Source organism: Cyanistes caeruleus, chromosome 23, assembly GCF_971803275.1.
Source record: "Cyanistes caeruleus chromosome 23, bCyaCae1.hap1.1, whole genome shotgun sequence".
Taxonomy (NCBI): Eukaryota; Metazoa; Chordata; class Aves; order Passeriformes; family Paridae; genus Cyanistes; species Cyanistes caeruleus.
Genome location: NC_141723.1, coordinates 4,630,005 through 4,655,306, shown reverse-complemented (window position 1 = coordinate 4,655,306; position 25,302 = coordinate 4,630,005). Strand labels below are relative to the sequence as shown.

At 50.2% G+C, this 25,302-nt stretch overlaps 2 protein-coding genes and 1 long non-coding RNA gene across 10 annotated transcripts in view; all 3 read left to right on the top strand.

The window, feature by feature from the left end:
• The window catches only part of ARHGEF12 (Rho guanine nucleotide exchange factor 12), a 67,978-nt gene extending 66,006 nt beyond the window's left edge, over window positions 1-1,972 (top strand). For all 8 annotated transcript variants that reach the window (XM_086860957.1, XM_086860955.1, XM_086860954.1 and 5 more), the window contains 2 exons: window positions 166-238; window positions 1,134-1,972. In XM_086860957.1, coding sequence (XP_086717083.1) covers window positions 166-238; window positions 1,134-1,144 — 84 coding nt within the window. In that variant the 3' untranslated portion in view covers window positions 1,145-1,972. The remainder of the gene's footprint in view (window positions 1-165; window positions 239-1,133) is intronic.
• A 2,104-nt stretch (window positions 1,973-4,076) lies between these two features.
• LOC147649485 (uncharacterized) lies at window positions 4,077-10,599 on the top strand. Its single transcript, XR_015278838.1, has 2 exons — window positions 4,077-5,296; window positions 10,076-10,599. It is a non-coding gene; the product is annotated as an uncharacterized LOC147649485 (long non-coding RNA).
• A 2,805-nt stretch (window positions 10,600-13,404) lies between these two features.
• Window positions 13,405-25,302, top strand: part of GRIK4 (glutamate ionotropic receptor kainate type subunit 4) — a 170,065-nt gene continuing 158,167 nt past the window's right edge. The window contains exon 1 of the mRNA XM_086861508.1: window positions 13,405-13,463. The gene's annotated coding sequence lies outside the window, so the exon portion shown is untranslated. The remainder of the gene's footprint in view (window positions 13,464-25,302) is intronic.

Genomic DNA, 25,302 nt, shown 5'->3' with positions numbered 1-25,302 from the left:
AATATTGCATGCATATAAAGCTGCTGATAAAGCAGTTGAGGGGGGCTCACTCCAACCTGGGTGTTTTCAGTACTGAAACTTCTCTTTTCCTGTTTGAACCCCTCTTTTTTTGCTTGGTAAATGGAGAGGCAGTTGAGTTTTGGGGCTGTTGTTGCTGTTTTGCAGGAGGTTGAGGAGGATTACAGCGTTCTGCGGCGCCAGGGGCTGGCTGGCTCAGCCTCCACAGGAGAGCACTCAGGTAGGAGCAGCTGAACCCCAAACCCAGAGCTCAAAGCCCAGTGTTCAAGGTGATGCCTTTTGGGATACCCAAAAACAGAATCCAGACAAAATTCAGAGAATAAAAAGCAGTTCTATTTATTGAAGGGCCTTCAGGTGCATTTAAGGCAGACAAAACTCACCCAAAAATGGCTCACAGGTTTTGACATTTTTATAAGTTTGGTCCATTTGCACATTGGGGGTTCCTCTCCCAGTTCCAGCTGCAGGGAATGAAGGAATTTCCCCCAGGTTTGCTGCCCCCAACTCCCTTTTGTTTCCATCTCTGGGGCCCTGAGGCAGTGAGGTGTCCTTGATTGCCAGGCCTGGAGAGGAATTGTTGTGTGTGCCCAAAGTGGGGAAGCAGCAGCTCCCAGTGTGTGTGGAGTTTGGAGTCACACACTGAGGAATGGCAGGAGTACAAATGGATGAGAAACAGAAAAGCTGAAATCCTGAGGCACCAGAGGTCCAGCTGGCCTTTCTCACACACCCAGAAAAGGTTTCAGCTCCTTGAGCAGCTCTGCAGGAAAGGTCAGCTCCATCCCTGGAGGCTCAGCCAAGCTTGTTCCGCCTCTGGAAGGTTCTGAGCTGCCTCCCCCCAGCTGCCCCACACAATCCCAGGGTGAAGCTTCTCCTCCAGAGCCATGGGAATTCCCTCAGGGAGGTTCCTGAATGCTGGGCCTGGCTCTGCTCCCCTCTGGGGCTCTCCAGCCTGGTTTGGGCCCCCTGCAGATGGAGTTGCTGACCTGGCAGAGGTTTGGAGGTGAAATGTGTGTGCAGCTCTCACTGAACACTCCCTGACTCTAGGAATGCTCAGAAACACTCATCCCTCTCTCTCACCACCATTTTCCCTTTTCTTTCCCCCTTTTCCCCCCCTTCAGACAAAAGCTAGTCGTGTTTCCAGGAGTGGCTGAAGATTGGATGAAGAGAATCAGGACACAGCACCCGCTGTCTCCCCTGTGGACTCTGGGATGAGGGTTTGGAGCATCCAAACAAGAACCATTCTCTAGCAAAATGGGCATGGGGTGCTTTTCCTGTGGGGCATCTGCACTATCTTGTCAGTGAGGGAGTCTATTCTATTCTGCTCCTCTCCTTGCTACCAGAAATTAATTTTTTTTTTTTTTTTTCAGAACAGAAAAAAAAAAAATAAACCAAACCAAATGTACAGAGCTTTGGGTGTAGGATATAAAAAAAAATGTATTTAGACATTTAAAAGAAAAAAAAATCAATGTATTTATTTGACTTCATTCCGTGTATCAAAAGCACATTTTAATTTTTTAATCTGCCTTTTTTTTTTTTTTTTTTTTGGTTCTGTTTTTGGGTAGTGACAGTTCTGGCCCACCCTGCCTGGTGAGGGGACAGGGGGGGACCTGTGTGCAGGTGTTTCCTCACTGGACTGGACTCTGCACTCCCTGCTGGCACTCAGACTACCAAGAGCTACTCATGAAGGTGTTAGGATGGAATTTATGGCTGGAATTTGTCTGTATCCAACCAACTGCATGGGAATTGCTCATGTCACCACGTGTGGAACAGGAATTTTCCATGCACTAAACAGCCAGGCACTTGAGATGGGCAAATTTTCCTTTTCCCCTTTCCCATTCCTTTGCTGGGAGAGGAGAAAGAGGTTTAATTTTGTTTTGTTTTGGTTTTTTTTTTCTTGACTTTGTTGGCTTTGATCATTGTCTCCTTTGTAAAGTGATAAAAATAACTTGGACCTGCAGCACTTTTGTAACTCTTCTCTGGATCAAAAATGAAAAAAAGAGGGAAAAAAAAAAAAATAGAGAAAAAATGCAAACCCAGAAGTGTTTCAAAGATGTGGGGCAGCTCTGCCCCTGATTCACTACTGAATGAAAAAGGGCTGCCATGGAGTTAGCCACAGGTACTGCTGATTATAGGGCCAGTAAGTTTTAGTACCTGAAGTATGTCTTGCTGAGGGCTCGGGGTGGGGTTTGGGGCTGGTTTTTTGGGGTGGGGTTGGTTTCTGTTGGATTTTTGTTTTTTGTTTTAAATCACTCGTGCCAATGTGTTCCCGCCCAAACCGAGATTGGCAACCCCAGAAGGCTGAAGTGGCTCTTGGGCACTTCCTCAGGCCTGTCCTGGTGGGGTTTGCTGCTGGAATTCCTGCCAGGATTTGGGAACAGGATGGGAATTGGGGTAACACTGGGTATCACTGCCCATTTCCTTTCATTATCCATCCCCCCCACGCTGGATTTCACCAAGATGGATCTGACAGCAAGGAGTTCTGGATCCATGCACTGCCCTTCCCTGGCCTTTGGGCATCTCCTCGTTTTCCTGGGGTTTTGTGTGTCAGATTTGAGGGTGATGATGGATTTTCACTGTCCTGCTCGGCACAGGGTGGTTCAGGCTGTCCCCAGTGTCACCAGGCTGCTCCTGTGAGCTGTGTGAGGAACACACCCTCTTCCCAGGTTTGGAGAAGCCAAACTGAGCACCCTGCACCTGCCATGGAGAGCCAGAGCACTCTGCCTTTGCTCAGCTCCAGGATCCTCCTGCTCCTCCAAACCGAGAGCTTTTCCTTTAGCTGCTGGCAGGAAATCACCTCAGACCCTCATCAGAAAATTCCCAGCTCTTGTTCCTCCCCCAGAAACCTGTGGGGGATGAGTCCAGAGAGGAGGAGAGGGAGCAGAGGTGATTTTGGAGTGGAAGTTGGAGCCAGGGAGGGTAGGGAGGAATTCCTGTTGTTGTAAGAGCGTCCCCACTGCCAGCACCAGCCAAAGCTCCTCCTGCAGGCTGCCAGGAGCTCCCTGGTTTTTTGGGATGTGCCAAGGCCCGTCCTGTTGTGTGGGATTGTTGTCAGTATTAACCCAGCCCTTCGTCCTCGTGGATGGGCTCTCCCCTCCTCACCTCAGCCCCACAACCCCCTGGCTTATAAACAAATAATATCAAAAATACATCCAAATCCCCTCTGAGAAACCCCTCAGCCCGGAATGCTGCCAGGAAAGGAACTGGGCAACAGCCAGACCTGGTGCTGGAGCCCTTTTTCCTCCTCCCACTCCAAAACCAGGAGCAGTTTCTGTGACCTCAGTGATCCAGAAGCTTTCCAGAGGCTTCCATGCTTGGCAGGAAATCACCCCTGAGCTCCAGGAGGGAGGGAGCTCAGTCTGGCTTTATAAGAAGGTTCTGGAAGAGCAGCAGAGGTGGGGCTTGGGGAGGTCTGGCTGTTTCCTGCTCTTTGCTCGTGGTTGAACACAAAATCCTCGGTGGGTCTCCAGAATTCCAAAGTCTCTGGTGGTTCCTGGTTTCACCTCTGTTTGTTGTGGCAGCAGGGAAAAGCTGGGAGTGCAGCGTGTTTGTGAATTCACGTTTTTGCCTGCTGGAGTGGATTTCAGCCTCAAATCCCTTAATTCTGCCTTGGGGTGACCCCCTGGGTGAGGGGCAGCCGTGTCCCTGGCGCTTCCAGGGTGGATAAGGGCAGAATCCTCACTCAGTGCGGGGCTGGGGATGGCAGAGGAGCCTCTGGAGCTGCTGGCAGGGCAGGGCAGGGCAGGGTGTGACAGATTCAGGAATGTTGAAGCCCAGCTCGCCTGACCCCAGTTTTATGGGCTCTGTCCTGGCTGTGCTTTCAGCTCTGGATCATCCTCACAAGCAGGGGGGTGATGTGGGGCAGGGATCCCTTCACCTGGAGGGACAGGGAGTTCCTTTTTCCTCCCTGGCACATCTGCTGCACCACAGACCTGGGGCTGGAGGAAGGAGCTGGAGCTCAAATGCACTATTCAAGATTCCCACCCTTTTTTCCTCCTTTAAGCCATACGATTCCCCTTATTTTAAACTGAATTTTTCATTTTAATTTCCCCCTGGTTGGTGCTGGGTTGGGCATTCCCTTATCCAAACAGTTCTCTGGAGTTTTTTTTGTCCCAGCCCCTCATCCCAAAATTATTTTTTTTTTCCCCCTCTTCCCCAAATAGAAGAACAAGGATTTCTTGTTTTTGGGAACAAGGCTGGGATTTAAGAACATCTTCTGAGAGGTCATTTCCCTTCTGCTGTCACATGGATGAGCCAAAAGCTCAGATGGAATTGTTCTGGGATGGGAATTCCCTTCTCCTGCAGGAGATTCCTGAGCACCCCTGGTGTGTAGGGAGGAGTGTAAAGCTCGGGAGCTCCGAGCTCTGACAGCACTTGGCCTGTCCCAGTGTTCTAAAACTGGATTTTTGGGTTTATATCTCCCTGCTATTAGATTTCATTCTCCTGTATCCAGTATTTTCTCCCTGTTCCCCAGAGAAATCCCTGGATTCCCTCCCCTTCCCCAAAGGTGCCAACTGACAAGCAGATGTACTGCAAAAGGGATACTGCAGCCAAAACACTGCTGTTTTATTTTGAATTAAGTCTTGTGGAGCTCTCTTCATACTAGAATATTTTTATTTTCTTTGTACAACATACAATCATGTACTCTTAACAGAGATTTACTTTAAAGAGAAGAAAAAAAAAAAATCTGGAAGTATTCTTAAAAAAAAAAAATACACAAAAATCTTTATTAATAATCCTGTATTTTTACTGATCATGTTTGAATGTCTAAAAAGACTTTATTGTTCTAATTATCCAGATGTATGTTTGTAAAATAGCTCTTTTATGACTTAGCTGATCGGGTTGTATGTTTCTGGAATTAAATATTGGTCACTTAAAAAAAGAAAAAAAAAAAAAGAAATCTGTTTTCAGGACCTGGGAAATAGAAAATTTAAGCGTTTCAAATATCATTAAATAAGCTTAAAGGAAAATGAGCTTTGTCTGGTGGATTTTTTGGGGTGGTTTGGCTGGAATTTCCTGGAGGGTTCGAAGGACAAACTATGGCAAATCCCTTTTTCTGTGAGGATGATGAACTTTTGCAGAGACTGAAGCACCTTGATTGTGTTTTTTTGCTGCTCAGAGTTAATGAATTATTAATTAATGAATTAATTAATTGACAGAGCACCAACTACAGGAAAAGAAATCCCCCCACTTGCTCCAAGCTGAGCTGATCCTTCAGGACATTCCCTGCAGGAACTGAAGCCTTGCTGTGTCCTGCCCTCCTGGGTGCTCCTGCAGCTGCCAGGTGAGATAAAAAAGGGAAATTTTGCCCTTTTTAAGGAATTTCTGCTTGCCCTGGTCATGGAAACCAATTCAGTGAGCACTGGGGAGGTTCAGAGGAGCTGCCACAGGCTCAGCAGAGGCTCTGAGACAGTTCAACCTCAGCAGGCAGTTCTGCTTTCAATCCCAAATCCTTCTTTGGGTTCTTTGTCCTTTTAAATCCAACCAGAACCCGTTATTCAGTTAAATTAATTAATTGATCCTATTAATTTATGGTTATTTTTAAAAGGGAATTTGTTTTGAAGGTTGGGAACTGTTGCTGTTCAGCCCTTCCATGTGATAATTCACCTCAGCACCTTGCAAATATTGACTTGCATCCCCATTTTTCTGCTGGATCTTTTTCCCTTTGCTGGGATGGACCCAGAAATGTAAAAGAGAAGTGAAATTAGACCTTGGCTGTTGAGGGAACCTGTGAATTTTTGAACAGGGAACATCTGTGCTGAAAGTTTGGTGATTTCTGATTCTCCCTGGATCACTGGCACTAGTGACATTCCTGTCTTTAACTTCCCTGGAAGGTGATGATTCCTGACAGACAAGCTGGCAAAAATAAATGAATTAACAGCAGCAAAACAGAAAACAAATCAGGTTTATTCCTGAAAACTTGGATGTTTTTCCTTTTATTTTCTTTTTCTCCTTCCCTGTCTGCATTATGTACGTGAAGCTCCTTGAGAGATTTCTTTATTACTTTATTATAATTGGTAATCTGAGCTCTATTACACTTTCCTAATGATGCTCTTCGTGTTTTGCCTATTTAAATGTTATTTTATATATTCCCTTTACTGCCTTGCTGTAAATAAATGATTCAAAATCTCAGCAGCTCAGAGAAATCCGAGCTCTGTGGCTCCTGCCCTGGAATCCCAGCTGGGGATGGGGGAGAGCTGTGCTGCAGTTTTGGGCTTGTTTCACATCCACAGTCCTGGAATTCATCTCTCCACAGGCAGGGAAGATGTGAGGGGGGGGTTCCAAGGAGTCAGGGCAGGTGGGTTTGGGGTCATTCTGGATCATTCTGGGGTCATTTTGAGTCATTTTTGGGTTATAAGAGCTTTAAGGTCCCTTCCAGCCCAAACCATTCCATGATTCCAGGGATTTCTGAGCAATTAGGGTGGCATTCTATCCATCCACCTCCCTAAATGACAAAACCCAACTGTTTAATCCATTTGTTCTCTCCTTGCAAAGATCCCCTTGATATTTGCTGAAAAATATCCATAATTTCCCTTTTTTTTTTTTTTTTTGTCAACTCCTCAATGGATTTTAGGTTGTTTTTGTTCTTTCAAAATATTGATGGGAGCTTGGTGTAGAATGGAAGTTGTCCAGCCCCTGGCAGGAGTTCTTTGCCAGTTGGGCTGAGCATTTTGGGGGGAAATCATCATTTGTTTCCCATCAGAGCTGAGCCCAGCACTCCCAGAATGAAAAATAAAATAAAAAAAAACTTGGATGTATTTCCTTCAAATTGTCATCCAAAACTGAGCTGGGAAAGAGCCTGGGGTTAACACCGAGCATATGCCTGGGTTAAAATGTTGATATAACAAATCTTCCAAAATTTTTAGACACCTGTTACTAAAAAAGGAGGCTCAGGGGAGTTTTTGAAGGAGCCAAAAATTTTGATCCCGCTCTCAGCTCCACCCTGGTGAGGTCAGGCAGGGAGAGGGGAGCAGGAAAATAAAGCTGTGAGGAAATTTCATCACTTCCCGGAAAATAATCCCAGGAAAAGGACGTGGGGAATGAGAGGAAATGGCCTTGAGTTGTTCCAGGTGAGATTTAGGTTGGATGTTCCTGGTATTTCTCCATGGAAAGGGTGGTCAGGCACTGGAACAGGGCAGTGGTGGAGTCAGCATCCCTGGAAATGTCCAAAAAGCTGTGGGTGTGGCGCTGGAGGCCGTGCCTTGGTGGTGACATTGTGGGTGATGGGTTGATATTATCATTTAATGATCTTAAAGGGCTTTCCCAGCCTTAAAAACTCCAGGATTCCCGGTGCATTCCTTGCTTCAACCCTCCTGCATGTCTCCATCTCCCAAACCAAAAATCCACCAGCATTTCCTTCAGTCAGGAAGCTGAATTTTTATTTTTTTCCCCTTCTTCTTCAGCAGCTGGGAGTTTACAGCTGCAAATCATCGAGTTGGGCTTTTGGCAGAATAAAACCCCCAAAATATCCCAGCCTCTTCCTTTCTTGCAGCAGTTTGTTTGTTTCCAGATGTCTGCAGTTTATTCAGCGTGGAGCATCTCCCCTGATCAATATTTTAACCTTCTTGTTGATATTTACTCAGTGCTGCTGAATAAACTCCGTGGAGTGGAGCTCCGGAGTGAATCTGCATTTCTCTCAGCTCTCCGGAGCTCTGGCAATAATTCACATTATCCAGGGTTATTGTTGTGCTGGGGTATTAACAAGCACATCTCCCTTCCTTCTGTCTCTCCAAAATTCAATTCAGAGCCCACTTCTGGTGCTGAAACAACTTCTCAGCTCTGAATTAGCACAGAGAGGAGAGAGCTTTGTGCTTTTCCTTTGTCAGCTCGCTTTGAAAAAACCCTTTTCTCTCGAGTTTTACAAAGATGGGTTTGATGCAACCCCAGCTGCTTGGGCCTTGTGATGAGGGGGAGATTAAACCCTTCTTGGTGGCATTTTAAAATCCTTCTACCATCTTTCAGAACTCTGAAGTTTAATCCCATTTCTCTGGCAGTTCTGCTGTTTGCACTTCACCACAAAAATTCCACACCAGAGCTGCCCCACGTTCCCCTGTGCCTGCCCTTGACCTGTTCTTTCACCTCCAAATACTGATTTTTTTTTCATTGTTTGGGCTTTTTGGGAACTTCTCTCCTGGATTAAACGGGCTCAGTACATTTCAGAAGCCCCCCTGGGTGATCCATCACCATCATTTTGGGGCGTGCATGCAGCAGAAGTCAAATAGCCTCGATTGCAGCTTCTATTGAACTCATCTTTTCTCCTCTGCAATTTCTTTATTGTGCCATAACAAAGCTGCCCCTGTCACTGCCGAGCTCTGCCTCATCCGTCTCCCTCTGCGAGATGGGAGCTGAGAGAAATTGCTCTGGTGAGGTTGGACTGGATCAGAAATGGGACTGGATCAGAAAAAACTCTCCCCAAAGTTGTTTTTTCCTGCTGAAAATGCTGTGACAGCCCCCCAGGCACGGCCACAGGGAGCTCAGGGCTCCTGCAGGAGCAGGGAATGGTTCCAGTCTTGGCTTCTCCTTCTCAGCAAGCCCAGTTCTCTGATTTAGGCACAAATTCCTGCCCCAAAATCCACGTCAGCAGCGTGGTCTCTGCTCCAGCTGCTCCTCCAGGGCCCTGTGCTTGGAATATCCTTAAAAAACTCGGGGTTTGGGCTCTCAGCAGATCCAAATCTCCCTGTTAACTGCTCATTCCCCTAGAACCGAGTCTTCCTTTCCTTTCCTAACTCTCCATGGAATTCTGAGCTGGGAAATGTGCACTGTGCTGGTGGGAGCAGTCAGACCTGGAGTTCTGCAGCTCCCCGGGAGATGCAGGGATAAAAGGAGGCTCTGCACCTCTGACCTCTCTTTGCCCAGAAAAGGAAGGTTTTATAAGCCAGTGGAGATTCAAAGGCAGGTGACTTTGCCCCAAAAATCACAGCCAGGGTTGGAATTCCCTGCACCTGTTGCAAAAATGAGAGGTCTCCTCCCGAGTCCTTGGCCCAACCTGCCCATGACTCATTTCGTTCTTCCTCCCTTTCTTTAATCATTCCTCACTTAAAAGTCTCTTCATCTTTTGTCTCTTCATCTTTTGTTTTCCCCACATTTCAAAGAGAGGTTGGGCTTTGGTTGGATTTTTTTTTTTCCCCTGCCTCACTTAAATGACTGCTTTCCTTTCTCTTTGGGGTGTGAATGGAATGCACAGAGGAGAAAACATCCTTTGATGGCACTAATTACAAGGAGGAGAATCAAAAAAAGAGAGCAAGGAAAGGTGTGATAGGCTGGAAATGATCAGTCCAATATTTCTGATTGTCTGAGGGGATGGATCTGTGACAGCTGAAACGTTCTGTGACCTCCCTGAGATCCTGGCACTGCTCCCACCCTCTGTTCCCCATCCCTAAAGTGGCAAATACCCCCCAAAATCCTTAAATATTGCACCTTCTTTATGTGCTCTGATCTCCCAGGGTTCTCTCAACTGCGTGTGCAGCACCTGAGAGGGGGTGGGATCCATTTTTTGGAAGTTTAGGCACTAAAATCCCCAATCCCACGTGTGTTTCTGGGATTAGATGGCAGTTCAAGGCTTCCCAAATCGGGAACCAGGGTGTGGAGCAGCCTCCTCAGCTGGGACCAGGAATATCCTCCCAAATCCTGCATCAGGATTTGGCAGATGCCACTCCTGACTCTCCAGCTCATTGAAATTCACACACATTTTCCTTTTTGCATGGAAAAGGAGGCAAACAAACTGTTCCACAAAATGTTCCTTATTTATCTAACTCATCCTACCAACTTCTTGGAGCTATCTAAATATATTTTTATAATTAGCTGGGCTTTTTTATATAACTACCACAGGATACTTGCTCCTCTCACTGCTTCCTTCAGAGCAGCTCTTATCTATAAAATTATCTCATTTGGATGTCGTCTATTACCAATAAAAACTTGTTATAAACCTGGGTGAAAAAACTCACGCCCATAATAGATTTATTCTTTGTGTCTCAGTCAAACCTTGACTTTCAGTGCCTTTTATTCCCTGAAATTTCTCAGCTCTGCCTGAATTTGACTCTTTTTTTTTTTTCTTTTTTTGCAGTGGGCCTGTTATTTACTGTTCTGCTGAAATACAGCCACCTATGAAGATAAATGTAGCAGTTTTTTGAAATGATTCACTGCTCACCTCCACGTCAGTTTGAGATCAGAGCCCCTCTCCGTGCAGCTGAGAGGGAAAAGGGAATTTAATTGCTTGGATAAACAACCTGCTCTGAGGGAGGCAGTGGGCACTGCTGGGGGCTCTTTGTCCCAGATGTTGGGAGCTGGAGATGTGGGAATATTCCCAGAACAAACAGCCTGGAGTTTGGGGAAATTGATGTGGATTCATCCACGTGCAGCACCACAGGATCTGCTGCACCCTCCTGGAAAAGCTGGGGAAAGGGTTTTGGGGGCTGCATTGAGGGACCAAAAAGTGTTTGGGACTGGATTTAGACCCTGAACTGTATTTGGGCCTGGATTAAGCTCCCAAATCATGTTTGCATCGGAATTGGGGCCTCAAAATGTGTTTGTGACTGAATGGAGATAAACAATAAAGTGTTTGGGTCTGGATGGAGGTCTGAGTCTGGATTGAGACCCATGAAGTGTTTGGTTCTTAACTGAGACCTCAAAGTGTATTCAGGTCTGGATTGTGACCCCAAAACAGGTTTGGGTCTGGACTGAGACCCCAAAAAGTGTTTGGCTGTGCACTGAGCTGGACCTGCACTGGTCCTGTGGGTTTGTGCTGCCCTTTGGGACAATCAGCTCCATTTCCAAGCCCTGCTGCTCTCCCCCTGTGCCTTGGTGACCTCAGGGAACATCCTGGCAGCGATTCCCTGGGAAAGGAGCATCCAGGGCTGGCTGGTGGGGACCAGTGCCCTGCCCTGAGCATCCCCCAGGGCTTTTGGAAGCCTCAGCATCTCCTCAGTGTCTGTGTGTGTGCCCTGAGCGTGAGTGGGATCCACCCCCTCCGTAACACTTGGATTTGCAGCCTCACATCAACAACAGCTCCTTCCCCAAACAGGATTTTCTAGGTCATCAAACCCTCCAGCTTTGGCAGGGAACTGTGTCACATCACCTCATTCATAAAATGACCAAACTCTATTTTAAACCTCGCTGGGTGCCTTCCCTCCCCCTCCTCTCCCCCGTAACACTTCCCAGCAGCAGGCACTTTGGAAACCTCGTTCTCGTGGTTAGAATCCTGGAGTTTTTTCCCCCAAACCAAACCAGGTTTCTTTGCAGGCAGTTTCTGGAGCTGTCTCCTCTGGATTCCTGTTTTCAGCTCGCCCTGTTGGCTGCCAGGCTGCTTTAACTTGTGATCCTGCTCTGATTTATGCCATGCCATGGAGATTTTGGAGAAATTTTGGTTTTCCTGGTCTTGAGTTGCCTTCCAAGTGTACAACAGCAGGGCTGAGGCTCCAATAATTGCCTGAAGGACTCAGGGCACGGCAGAGATGGATCTGAACCATGCAAAAAATGTCTAAAAGGGAGTGGGGTGCTGGCACAAGGCAGGAACCATGGCGAGGATGCAGAATCCGCCTGGGTCAAGGTGGATGGGGAGCCCTGGCTGGCCCTGGAGTGGTCAGAGCTGAGGTGAAAGGTGGGATCTGTCCATCTCCCACTCCTGGAGTTGGCACAGAGGCTGCTCTGGGTCCAGGAGAACCCCCAGCTCTGCTCAGCCAGGCAGGGCTGAACCTGGACCTGCAGGGCCACAGTCATTAATTAGAAGCAGATGCAGCCCAGATGAGGGAAATGCTCATCAATTCCAGGAATAATAAATGCTGGGAATGGGCTGCTGGGCAGGGACACTGGGACAAAGGCCCAGGGATCTGTCACAAAGCCACTGACTTGTAGCTGTTGTCCTGAGGGAAATGATGTGTAAAAGGGATGAGCTCAAACACCCCATGCCTGTTACCTGTGTATCTCATGAGTAATTTGTCTCCGAGGCAGAGGCGTTTTATTTTTCTCCTCTGAAGCTGATTCTTTTCCTCCAGCTTATTTCTTCTCAGCAGGAGGGGAAGATGAATTTCTGTCAAATAATAGTTCATTGCTCTTAATGCAAGAGTCCAATTAATTGATGGTTTAAAAGCTTTGCTTTCCTCGCCATTACAAACAAACAGGAGCAGGAGGACAGGACTGCAGCACTGCAGGCAAGGCTGGAGCATCTCGGGGATCAGGATCCTGCCTGGCATTTCCCAGCCTCACACCATGGGATGGCTCTGTCCCACTCCTGCTTCCAGGGCTGGGTGATGCCTTTTCCCAGCCTGGGTTGCTGCTCAGGGCACCAGGAGGAGGTTAACCTTGAATATGATGATTTTAGCAGCTGGGAGCAAAATTTTCTCACCCTGTGTCCTTCTCAGGGAGGGGAGAAGGAGCTGGAGAATCGGGGTGCTGCCAGGGAATCCCAAAGAAGTTGAGGATTTGGGATGTGTGGGGAGCAAGCACAGCTTTCCCAAACCCAGCTGTCCAAATCAGGGGCATTTAGTCTGGGCTTAGGAAAGCTGGTTACTCTTGGAGCTCTCGTTCCAGTGGCACACTGGTCCTTACCCTCCCTCCTCAGTCCCCTCCATCCCAGATTCCTGTGCTCCCTCCATCCTTAGAACCATCAAACCATAGAATGGGCTGAGCTGGAAGGGGCCCACCAGGATCATCCAGTGCACAGACACTCCCAAATCCCACCCTGGGCATCCCTGGCAGCCTCGGGCCATTCCCATTCCCTGGGGAGCCTGGGCAGTGCCAGCACCCTCTGGGGGAAGAACCTTTCTCTGAGATCAATTCCAAACCTTACAGCTTCGTGCCCTGTCCTCTCTGCATCCCTCCATCCTTCGTGTCCTGTTCTTCCTGCACCCCTCCATCCTGCCTGGTCCTCTTTCCATCCTTAGCCTCCTGCTCTCCCTGCATCCCCTGATCCATTCCACAGCCCTGCTCTCCCTGCATCCCCTGATCCATTCCACAGCCCTGCTCTCCCTGCATCCCTCCATCCATCCCTGTGCCCCGTTCTCCATCCCTCCCGGTGCCCCTGCTCTCCCCGCATCCCTCCATCCCTCCTTGTCCCCTGCTCTCCCCGCATCCCTCCATCCTTCCTTGTCCCCTGCTCTCCCCGCATCCCTCCATCCCTCCCGGTGCCCCTGCTCTCCCCGCATCCCTCCATCCCTCCCGGTGCCCCTGCTCTCCCCGCATCCCTCCATCCCTCCTTGTCCCCTGCTCTCCCCGCATCCCTCCATCCTTCCTTGTCCCCTGCTCTCCCCGCATCCCTCCATCCCTCCCGGTGCCCCTGCTCTCCCCGCATCCCTCCATCGCTCTCTGTCCCGCACCCCCGCTCTCTCCATCCCGGCCCTGCCCGCGGGGGGGCCCCTCCGCCGCCCGCCCCCTGCAGTTTCCCCGCCCGCCGCCGGGGACCCGCGGCCGCCGGAGCCGGAGCGGGGCCGGAGCTCCGCGGGCAGAGCCCAGCCCAGGTAGGAGCCGCGGGCATCCATGGGGGGATGCGGGGTGCAGGGGGGGATGGCGGCTGGGGCGGGGGGCGGGCACGGCTCCCCCGGGCCCCCCGCGGGATGCTCGGCACAGCCGCCGGGCTCTGCTGCGGAGCCGCGGGGCCGGGAGCGCTCGGAGCCGCAGCCGCCGCCGCTCGCTGGCTGCCGGCGGCTGGCGGTGCCCCCGGCTGGCACTCAGTCCCCCCCTCCCCGGCCACATCCAGCCTTTCCCGGTCACATCCAGCCTTTCCCGGTCACATCCAGCCTTTCCCGGTCACATCCATCCCTCCCCGTACGCAGCCGGTGCCCCCCGACCGCCTCCCGCACTCGCTGAAGGACTTTGGGAGCAGCCCTTTGCGGTGTTTTAGCGCACCGAGAGTTGAAAAATGCCACGCTCGGGCTTCTCAGCAGAGCTGAAGTTCACGGAGCGAGGGGAGGGGGGCACTCGGGGTGGCTCCAACTCGTGCGGATCGGCGGGGAGCGGCTCCGGGCTGCGGGAGCGTGCGGAGGGCAGGGATGCTCCCCGCGGGCTCGGGGGATGCTGCGCTCGGAGGCGGCGAGGAAAACGCTCTTTAAACTCGCATTTGGCTCAGGCTTTGGATGGGGAAGAAAAGGCTCGTTGTTCTGGAAGGCGTTTGTGCGGAGTTGTGCCGGGGAGCGATCGGCGTTCGGATCGCTGAGGTGCTCGTTGTGTGCGCAGACGTGCGGGGCTGATGCTGACACACTCCCCTGATGAACCGGCAGCGCCGAGCCCGGGCAGTGTGCGGGGAAAACTCCACGCAGAAACCTCTTCCTAGGCCCAACTTTATCCCGGCTGGTTTATGCCCGAACTCCGGTTTAGCTGCGGCTCGGGCCGGGGCTCTGCGTAGGTGCGAGATGCTGCGAGCGCTGCCCGGCTCTCGCCGTCCATCGGGCTGGATTCTTTGAATTTATAGGATTGAGAGCCCGCGGTTGTGGCCCTAGGGGAATTAATTGGACCCCCGTGGCTCTGGCTTTGTCGCCACACTCGTGTCCTCCGTGGGGAGGTGCTGCTGGCCGGAGCACCCAGCGCCTCCCCGGGGACCGGCCGCAAGCGAGGGATGCTCAGGGACAGCCCAGCCGCTCTGCCGGGGCTCCAGCAGCCCCCAGAGCACGGCAGAGCCCCCCAGGAGGAGGCAGCCCCTTTGTGTCGGCGAGGCAAGGCAGCCTTTCCTCCGGGCAGCGGCTCGGCAGCCACATCCCGGCTGGATGTGAGCGCTGCAGGCAGCGGGAGCAGAGCCCTGCCCGCCTCCCTGGGCAGCGAAACGGGAGTCTACGGCATCGGAGAGAGCCAGGAGCATCCCCCAGGAGTCTCTGGCTCGGCTGAGGAGCTGACAGGACCGGCAGCTGCCTCTGCCGCCAGCTCCTGGCTGCTCAGCCGGGCGTGCTCGCAGGTAGGAGGGGGATGCTGGGGCTTCCCTGCCGTGCTCTGCTCGAGTCTTGTTTCACAGAGGGGGAGAAACCATCCGCAGTGAGGCTCCCACGGCGCCAAGGCGTGTTTAAAGTGTCTCGATGCGAGCCTGCTTTAGTATTGATGTGTCTGAAGCTGGGGATCTGAAGGGAACCATCTGCGTGGAGAAATCGATGGTGAGAGGCAGAACCTTACCCCCTCGGTTTCCATTTCAGGGCTGGGCCTGATGAGCAGAGACAGAAGTTGGGAAAGTTGCTGTGTGGCTCTCTGTGGTTCGCAGGTGGTGCTTTCCCCTGCACCTGGCAGGAATTAACACCCTGGGACGAGACATCTGGAATTTTGGGGAAGAGGGAGCTGCTGATGGGCTGTGCTGAGCAGAGAGTGGCAGAGCAGGAAAGGAGAATGATCTTTTTCTAAAAATTTCCTTTAAATGCCCATTTCTCTTAGACCCTTTGTGATCTGGCTCGTGTGTGGTGAGAACAGGCTGCCTGAGGAAGGTGAACCCCAAAATGAAGGGCTTTATCCCAAAATCTTGAAAAGATTGGTTCTAGATGGCTGATTTGGAGTAGCTGCCTCCAGTTTTGAGAGGCTCAGAGATGCTGCTGCTGCAGGTTTCTTGCTGGAGGTTTCTTTTGCAAGCTGTGCAAGGAAAATCAGCCAAGGAGTCATCTGGGCTGGCAAAGGTCTGGATACCTCGGTGCCAAGGAGCACTCAGCAATCTGGGGGTGACTGGGGTAGGATTTGAGGGACCTGAGCTTCTGAGAGCTCATCAAAGGAGCAGCCAGGTGAGGTAGGGGCAGTGCTGCCTCCAGACTATCCTGAAAGTTTCATTGTGCCAGGAAATTTCATCTCTGTGTGTGTGAGTGTGTGTGCTCACATTGATGTCTCTGCTCGATGGAAAAGCAGAGAGTGAACTTCCAACTCATCCAGGAGGATCCTCAGATAAATCCTGCCTGATTGCATGGGAAATTCTGGTGGGAAAGTGCCTGGCTGTGATGTGGGACCTCTGTGTTCCATGTGGGATCAGATTCCTGCTGCTCCTGGAGGAACCTGTTGCTTTTCCATGTGAAACAGGGCCAGAGGAAAGGCTTGGCTGGAGGAGAAGCTGTTTTCACTGGGTGATGGCTGGGTGGGTGGAAGGGAAAGGCTTTGGAGTCAGCAGAGGAAGGAGGAAAAGCAGGGGAGAGGAGGAGCAGATACATCCTTATGGTCAGACAGGCAGAGGAGAACGTTCTCCTCCAAGAAACTTCATTTTTTGAAGGCAATTTAAGCTTTTTTCTGGTTTTGCTCAGCATTCAGCATGTGAAGACAGTTGATGTCCTGCCCTTTTTAAAGGCTTGCTGATGTTCCTGAGGTGTGGATATTGATTTTCACCGACTTGGGGGAGAGATCTTCAGGGGCAGCTCTTGCTGGGGTCAGATTTTATTTATTTTTCATGCTTCTAGGCAGGTAGAAGGCAAGACAGAAGTTTTGCAAGCCTCCTCAGAAATGGTTTTTGTTCTGGGGCAAGAGGTTTCTAAGGCAGCACATAAAAGACAACAAATCTGTTAAAACAAGGCACCTTTGCTGTGTGTGAACAGGAGGAACAGTGAAATTGTGGCTGAGCAGGAGGAGAACAGCTTGGAGGGTGTTGCTTAGACCTGAGGGAGGAATCAGTGGGGTATCAGCAGCTCCATGAGGAAAAAAATGTCCAGAAAGGAGATTGTGGGATTGCTGGAGCTGTGCCTGTGCACAGGAGGCTGCAAACTCCACTTTGGCACCTCAGGACAGCCACTAACGCTGTCCTGTGTTCCCTGACAGGAAAAATGGGGGACTTGGAGAGATAACAGAAGGTGTAAAACCTGTGAGGAGGTAATGAAACAGTTTTAAGGATTCCCATCATAACTTCATTTATGGGATGGAGCTGGCAAGGACAGATTGTGGTGGTAGCACACAGGGATTCTTCTCTTTGTCCTGGTGCCTCTGGAAGATTTGGTTTGTTAATGGATGTGGGACTTGGCGGTGATGAAGGAAGAGGAAAATGTGATGAGGAGCAGATTGGAGAGCCCCAGAATGGTTTGGGTTGGAAGGGAGCTTAAAGCCCATCTCATTCCATGGACAGGGACATAAACCAGGATCATTTCCATGCTGGGGGTGACAGGGACAGGGTGTCACCCCGTGATGGGGTGGCTGCAGGGCAGGACAGAGCTGGCAGCGCCCACCTGAGGGGAATCAGCAGCGATTGGACTGTTCCAGAGGGAGGAGCAGACCCAAGGTGTTGCAGTTCAGTAGATCTGAGGTGAAACATGTGTAAACATAAAGGGGAGGACACCTCTTTCTTTGTTCTCTTCTCCTCCCTGGCCATTTCCAAGGCAGGAACCCCAGAGGGCAGAGGGAGCTGATGGATGCTGCAGGAATTTTTGCCACTCTCTGCCTGTACAGAAACCAAACCTGAGGGAGAGCTGGGATATCAGGCAAGTGAGTTTTTATTTCTGTGCCCGCTGGGAGGGCCTAATTATCCCTTCAATACTTGGATGGTCTATCCCTGGGGGTCAAATCACCACAGTTTATATGCAGAGGATGGCTGCACAGTAGGGAAGCCTTCCTTCCTAAGGCTGAGGAAATAAGAGTTCAACTTCTTCCAACGGGCCTAATTTATTTGGTTATTTCATTAAATCCACCCAAAAGAGACTATTTTAGGAAATAAATAGCAGAATGTGGGCAATAAATAGCTGTGGGATAAGGGGCAGAGTTCAGTGCTGGCTTTCCTAGTTAAGCTGCAGAAAATAGAAGTGTAATGGCCGAGTGCTGATGGGAGCATAGATATGTGATTATGTGAGGGTTCCTCACACTGAGGCTGGGCTTATTTATTATCTTTAATGATTTGGAGGTGGAAATGGATCAGAGCTGGGTTAGGCAGAGTGAACATGCTAACAGGAAGGGGTTGCTTTTGCAAGAATGAAGAGGGAAAGCTGCGGGGTTGGAGCGTGCGGCGGTTCGGCCACTGCAGCAGCAGTTGGTGTAACTCCGATTTGAGCATGTGAAAAAAAGGGGAAACCTGAGTGAATCCTTCCCCAATAACAAATCCTGGGTGATTCTGTGGGATTCTAGCAGGAGAACGTGCAGGGACACGAAGAGTTGGTGTGGTTTGTGTGCAGCTGAGGATGTCCTGGGGCTGTGTGGATGAGCTGCAGGTGCTGGGGAGCCCCAGGAGATGCTCTGCTGGGGCAAACAGGGCTCTCTCCATCTCTGTGTGGCTCAGAGAAGGCTCTGCAGTGAATTCTGCCCTTCCCAAAGCCTCCCAGCTCAGGGTTTTGCTGCTGCTGGAGCAGGGGCTCTGGGTGTCTGGACTGTGCCAGCATCCCGCTGGATTTGCTGCCTTGGAATCAGTCAAGGGGAACTTTGCAGAGCCCTGAGCTCCTGGTGGGGCCATGTCCTGGCTTTCCCGAGGGGGTAGATGGTGGCTCAGGGATGGAGGAGCTGAGATGAGCTGTCCATCTCCAGGGCTGATTTCCCCCAGGCCCGTGGTGCCTCCATCCCAGAGCCCTGGGGATGTTCCGTGTTTGAAGCTCAGCCTTTGAAGAGTCCGTGGTGTCTCGGTGCTGGGAGGGGGATTGCAGAGCCCAGAGGGTTCTGTTTCTGCTGGACTGCACCTCCCTGAGCCAGCTCTCATCCCAACAACAATATTTATTCCTTGTACCCGCTGCATGTGAGCAGCTCTGTAACAAAATACCCACACAGCTCCTCACCTGCTGAGCCATCCAGCACCGGGGGATTTTCATCTCTGCTGAGATCTCCTGCCTTCAAAGTCTGCAGAATTTATTTGCATCCTTCATGAGGGAGACAGCCAGGCACAGCATTTTGTAATTTTTTTTTTTATTATTATTTTTTTCCTGTTCCACCCCCCTGCTTCCCCACTGGCTTTTCAGTTTGTTTATTTGGTGAGCTCAGCATCAGCACAATGATGTGGAAATAAAGCAAAGGAGCTTCCTCTTGGCCTCCCTGCATATGCATAAATGGGAGACATAGATCATGCTGGCAATCCCCAGCCAGGCTCCACTTAATGGAAATTCTCCTGTGACCTTACAAACCCCTCTTTGCCAGGGTTTATAATGAGTCTACAGAAATCTGTGCAGGGCACAAACAAGTCACCTGAGGTCTCAGACCCTGCGAGAGCAATGTGCTAATGATAATAACGCTAATTTCCCACCCACTCAGCCATGTGCTCGGCTCCTTAAAGAGTTTGCTATTTTTAAAAAGCAGTTTTTTCACCTTTTTGAGGACTGTTAGGACGAGTGTGTAGGGGAGGAGGAGGAGAACAACCTGTGGGGAACAGCTCTCCCTGAGCTGTGTGACACCAGATCCCCCTGGGAGCATCCCTGGGTCCTTGCCTGGCTCTGGCTGGAGCAGTTTCGGGTGATGAACCTCACACCTCAGCTTCTTCAGCAGAAAATCAGCTTTCCTTTCCTCTGTACCTCCCTACAGCCGAGTCTGATAACAGAGATCACCTCTGGCCCCTCAGGAGGGGATGGATTCCTGAAAACCCTTTGTTCAGCCTTGACCTCCGTGTAAACTTTCTGCTGCAAACCACGGAGTTTTTGGTTCAGCGGCAGGAGTTGATGTTTTTTGATGGCGTTTTGATGCCGAGGGTTTGTTTGATGGCTCTCTGTCCCTGCTCAGAGACACGGGGCTCCTTGTCACTGCTGCTGGGATTCACGGGCAGCTTTCCCTTTGCAGGGTTTGATGAAGCAGCAAATTGTGTCTGAGAGAGATGCTCGAAACGTGCCTTGCTTTGGGTGAGGTGGCTGAGCCAGGGGCTGCAAACTCAGCTCATTGCATCCACTGCAGATCTGCCAGCTCTTACCTGCGCCAAAACTGCTTTTTTCCCACCCCAAAAAAAGAGGTTAATCAAAGAATCCGTCCCTCTGCCCACACTCTGTTTGCCCTCGCTGTTTTCTTGTTTTCTCTCTGGTATTTGCCGTTTCCTGCAGCACCCCTGACTGCTGCTGAGGGTGTGTGTGCAGCTCTGGTTATCACATCTCTTTTAGCCCGAGAAAGGTTTGGGACGGAGCCTGTGCTGATGCTCACCGAGCATCTGGTCCTCTCCAGGTCCCATTCATCACTGTCTCGCACTTCGCATTATTGTTCACGCCGAGGGAAAGTGGGTGTGAAGCTGGAATAATAATATTTCACACTTGCTTTGCGGTGGGTTTGATACCCAACAGCATTTGAGCCCAGCACAGAAGGCACCGAGCGATGGAGGGGGCTGCTAGCAGCAGCTGACAAATAACAAATTAATTACCTTCAGTGAGGAAATGACCACTCCGTGTCATTACATCCCTGACAAAATGAAAATCGAGGTGGGGTTTTTAAATCCTGGTTTAACAGGTTAGAAGGAACCTCTGCAGGTGAGGGCAGAGCTCAGTGCAATGCTTCCCCCAACTTCAACCTGGTTCTTTCGAATGGAATTCCAGCATGGATGGGGCAGCAGGGATATTTTCCTGAATCTGCAGAATACTGGAAAAACTCTCTGTAGTCCAAAGTGCCTTGCTCATTTCCAAAGGGCTTGGGGGGTTAAATGGTGGACCTCGATGCAGTTGTTTTAATGGCATAAGTATGGAAAGAATGTAATGCTCCATGGAATATCAGGAGTTTGGTGTTTGGGAATCGGGGTCTTTTGGCAGCTGGACCTCCCAAGGGTCTCCCAGGAGATGTGGCTTTCAGTGATTTGGACTGACGTGCCTTTTGTGGTGCTCCTGCTGAGTGTTAAATAAGATTTAAGTCTCCTCAGTCACTATTTAGTTATTGAAGAACATCGCAGTCACCACAAGTGCAAACAAAACTGTCTGGATGTTTGTTTATGCAACAGATCATTAAGAAGTCTGTACGAAAAAAAAAAATTCTTGTCTGTTAGATAATTAATCTGCATTTTAAGAATTGTCTAAAGACATATTTGCAAGCCAGTCCATTGAGCTGCTGCTCATCTAGTCAATAATCCCATATTTAATAGTCCCTGAGAATGTATTTCCATAATGTGCTGTGAACAGTTGAGAAATCTGCATCTTTTTTTGTCTTAAGATGTCAGTGCTCGCACATTTTCTATGACAATTTTTTTTTTTCCTTCCTTCTGACTGTGGGTGAGAAAATCCAGACAGATGAACTCCCAAGTGGTGGGGCTGGGGGCAGGGAAGAGGGGAAGATGCTGGGAGCAAGCCCCTGGGTGCGGATCCTGGATGAGTTTGCAGTTTCCATCTGGCATCTGCGAGCCTGCAACGTGCTGGCAGCGCTGCCCAAAATGCACCTGGGGGCTGGGGGGAGCGGGGCCAGGGGCTTTCCCAGCTCCCAAAATCCCGGGGGAGTCAGGGAAGTGGGAGTATGGCTTGGGAAGGAGGGTCTGGCATGAGCTGGGCTGGACCTGATGCCGTGACATGGAAGATGCTGTGGTGGGAACGCCGGGGTCCTGGTGCCGTAGGTTTGATCCTGGCAGGAGCAGGGATGTCCTGGCACTGCTGGGATTGGGATGCTGGAGCTCTTTTGGCTCCCAGGATGGGGCTGTGCTGCAGCAGCACAAAGCCACAGGGACCTGTGGCTGTGCCTGGGCAGTGACTCCCCTCTTCCAGCCTGGAATTCTGAGAGCAACCACTGGATTTTGGGGTGTGTACAGCACCTCTGGGCCGGGGTTTTGTGTGTTCCCGCATGGATGGATGTGAGGGTGTGGGGTTTAGCCAGTTCCCTCGGTTTCCAGAGGGAAAGGCTGAGTGCACTGGCAGCCCCTGTGATAATTTACTAATCCACACTAACGAGAGCGGGGAGTAAAACCCACACTTGGCGAGAGGAACCCCCGGGAGCCGCCACATCAAGGTGAGAAGCAGGAGCTTAATTTCATTATCTTATCAATAACTGGCTGGTCTTGTGCTGTGCTGTGAATCCTCAGGAGTGCTAATGCTATCTCGGGCTGTCTAAGCAAAGAAATAATGAATACAAGCAGGAAGAGCATTGTGTGCAGCCCTGGTATCTATACCTTAAAAATGATGTTGGCAAACTGGAGGGAGATAAGGGGAGAGCCACGGGGATGATGTGAGGGCTGTAAAACAGGCTGGAGAGAGAAAGAGGCTGAAGCCCAATCTTCTTCTCGCAGAAGGGAGTGATTTGATTATTGTCCATGAGTACTCAAGCAGGGGAAGAGACCTGTGCTAGGCAAAGGTTGGGAAGGAAGGCCATGGTCCTGTGGCTGGGTGCTCAAGCTGGATAAATCCAGACAAGAAAAAGCCATGTTTTATTTTTGCACAGCTTTATATTTAAGCACAGGAGCAAATTACCCAGGACTTGGTACATTTGCTGTTCTTTAAATTGAAATGATACATCTTGCCAGCGTTCTTTTAGGTCAACTGCAGGTTTGGAGTGGGAAAAGCTCAGCATGAGTCAGTCACAACTCAAACAAGATTTTCAAAATGGTCATTATTGCCCTTCAAATCTTTCAGTTATGTTATGAATTTTTATTTTTTTTTCCTGATGTGGGGGAGAGCAGGGATGTAAAATCCAGCAGGGTTTTGGGCTGTAGTGTGGAAGGGATTGGGTTGCTGACAGCTGAGCCCGTGTGTGGGGCTTACCCAGTTAAAAAATCCCCTTTTCCCACTGCTTTAAGACTGGAACAGGCCTGTTTGGAAGTGTTCAGTGTGTCTGAAGGGTTCTGCTTTCCTCCTGCTGTCCTGTGGGATTCACCAGCATCCCGAGCCTCCTGCACAGGGGATGCTGCAGCCACAGATCCCATCCTGCGCCTCCCGGGAGGTGCTCAGCAGACCCAGGGAGGGAGATTAAGAGGAATCTGTGCTTCAGTGGGTGGCTGGCATGTTAATTAGGGCACGGGGCTGCTCTGGAAGGTCACTGTCACCTCTTACCTCACCAACCTTAAAGCTGCAGAGTGGGGAAGGAGCAGAGGCAAGAAAATGGAGCTGGAAACAAACCCAGCTTCGCCAGGGATTGAGAGGTTCTCAAAGTGCTGCCTCCCCTTTTCCACATGGAAAGTGATTCCAGGTGGGAATTCCACAGCCTGGCTCCATCCCACTTTGACTCAGCTCTTTGCAGAACTGAAGGATATTCCCTTTCAGAGGGTGGCTCCTCATTCTTTTTCTTCCCATGCTTGATGCAGGTGCGCTGAAGAAAATTAAATTAGAGCTGTATCAGTACAAGGGGGAGATTACCATTTGCAAAACCGTGTTTTGCTTAAGTTAGTAATAATGTAAGTGTTAATTGAGTGTTCATTGATTGCCTGTCACCACCCTGATGTAATTCTGCTCTTCTCGGGCGGGTGTCCTACCCCTGGATAAACAGAGCTGCTCTTGCACCAGGAGCCGGCTGGGCTGTTCATTTCTTCCCCCCAGTGATTCCATTTTACCAGCTGGATAATTAGCATCATCTCCTCCTCTTTGGAGCCAGCTCAGCCTGCACACCATCCCTGTTCTCTCCCAAGTATCTTTAATGCTTTAATACTTCAGGGTTTTTAAGTGGCCCTAGACAAGAATTTAAGCAGGGTGATGTGTTTGAACTCGGTCCAGGAGCTGTTGTCTGCCTGGATTTAGGGTCTGAGCTCCCCCAGCAATTGCTCTGTTCATTAGAGGCCTTTTGTTGCTGGAGGTTCAATTATGGGAGTGAATGGTGTTTTATGGGAATAGAGGTGGGGAAGGAGAAGCCGAGAGCTTTCTGTGCTAATGGTGTCTGTTATGTAAATGGCTCTGTAATCAGGTAATCGAGGCTGAGTCGTGCTGGTGACAGGACTCGTGTAATCCTTCCACTGGAGACTCCTCGGAGCCTTTTTGTGGTCCAGGGATGCTGCTCAGGTGCGGGAGGTTCCCATGAGGGCACACCAAGGTGAGGGTTGGATCCACACTCCTTGAGTCCTCTGAGTCCTCCTGTAACCCAGCCAGGGGCTGGCAGCACATCCCAGTGATCCCAGCACCAAACGAGGCTCCTCTCCCGCATCCACCCCGTGATCCAGCGTGCCCGCAGTAATTGAGTTTCCCCTCTGAAGAACGAGGCTCGCTATGCACTTCTGTATATTCAATTATTCCTTCCTGCAGCAGAGCTCTAAGATCTGTGGTGGGGCTTTCCCAGTGGGAAGGATCTTCCTGGTGTGTGTTTGGTGGGCTGGAGCACCTTTGGAAAGATTAATTAACCCTGGGTGAGAAACTGTGATTTAGCATTTATGCAGTGGGGGGGGAGGGAAATTAATATTCCTTCTGCCATGCAGAATCTGTTTAAGCTCCTGCCTTCAGCTTGTCTGACTGGGAATCTCCTCTAACTTGTACAAATGAAAGAACAATTTGTTTTAGATGATGAGTTACGAGGATATTGCTCATAGACCCAGAACACGACATTTTCAATCACATCTTTATTGCACTGGTAAGGAAAAATAATGATTTTTAGGATCTTGACATGCTTATCCTTCGGAGACCAAGTCAATTATCATATTATATCAGCGTTTACTCCATGGATCTCTGGTCTCTGGGAATATCATGGCATCAAGAGGAAAATCCTGTGAGGTTTATTGCAGCTATTGTGGAGTTGAAAGGATTGCCCAAGTTTCTATCCACAGGTGGCCTTCAGGAATAGGAAAATGGCTTAAGAAATGTGTGGTGGTAAAATATATAGGTTAGGGTTGTTTTGTCCATTCAGTTTTCGGCAAGGTGCAGCTTTTACCTTGTCTTGAGGGCCACAAGGAACTCATTTTCCATCAGCCTGGGAAGGTGGAGCTTCTCTTGCTGGGGACTTTGAGCAACAGGTCAGAAATCCTGAGCTGAATGATCAAATACTGAATTCAATGATCAAATCCTGAACTGAATGATCAAATACTGAACTGAATGATCAAATCCTTCCTTATAGCCCTTGGCTGAGGTCATGGAGGGAGTTTTTGTGTTTTTAGTTGTCTGCAGGGTCCGTCCTGCTGGGAATTACAATGGTTGGAGTTGTTCTCCTCTCCAGGCTGGGTTTTTTGGGTGAGGGACACTCTCACCCCCTGTTTTTCTCTGCCTGTGGAGCATGGACAAGCCTGTGCTGCTGGAATGTGGCAGATTAGCACGGGACGATGCTCCAGGAGCTGGAAATGCTGCTCTGAGCGCAGAACTCTGAGCACTTTTCTCCTTGAGCAGAAATCCAGTCACAAAAATATCCGAGTCCCATTTGCAGGCACTGGTGTTAATGCAGTGCAGCTGCTCTGCTCCATTTGCTTGCATAAATGCAGCTTTTAGAGCTGTCACATATGCTTGATGGAGCCACTACCCCTCACCTGCTCCTTCCTGGAGTGGCAATTCCTGGCAGGGATTGCCAAGACAGGGAGATGATGGCTGTCTCCGTGTATTAGTGCATATGCCAGGGCTACAATCCCACCATTTCCAAGCTGCTCTGGATGGCTGGAATGCT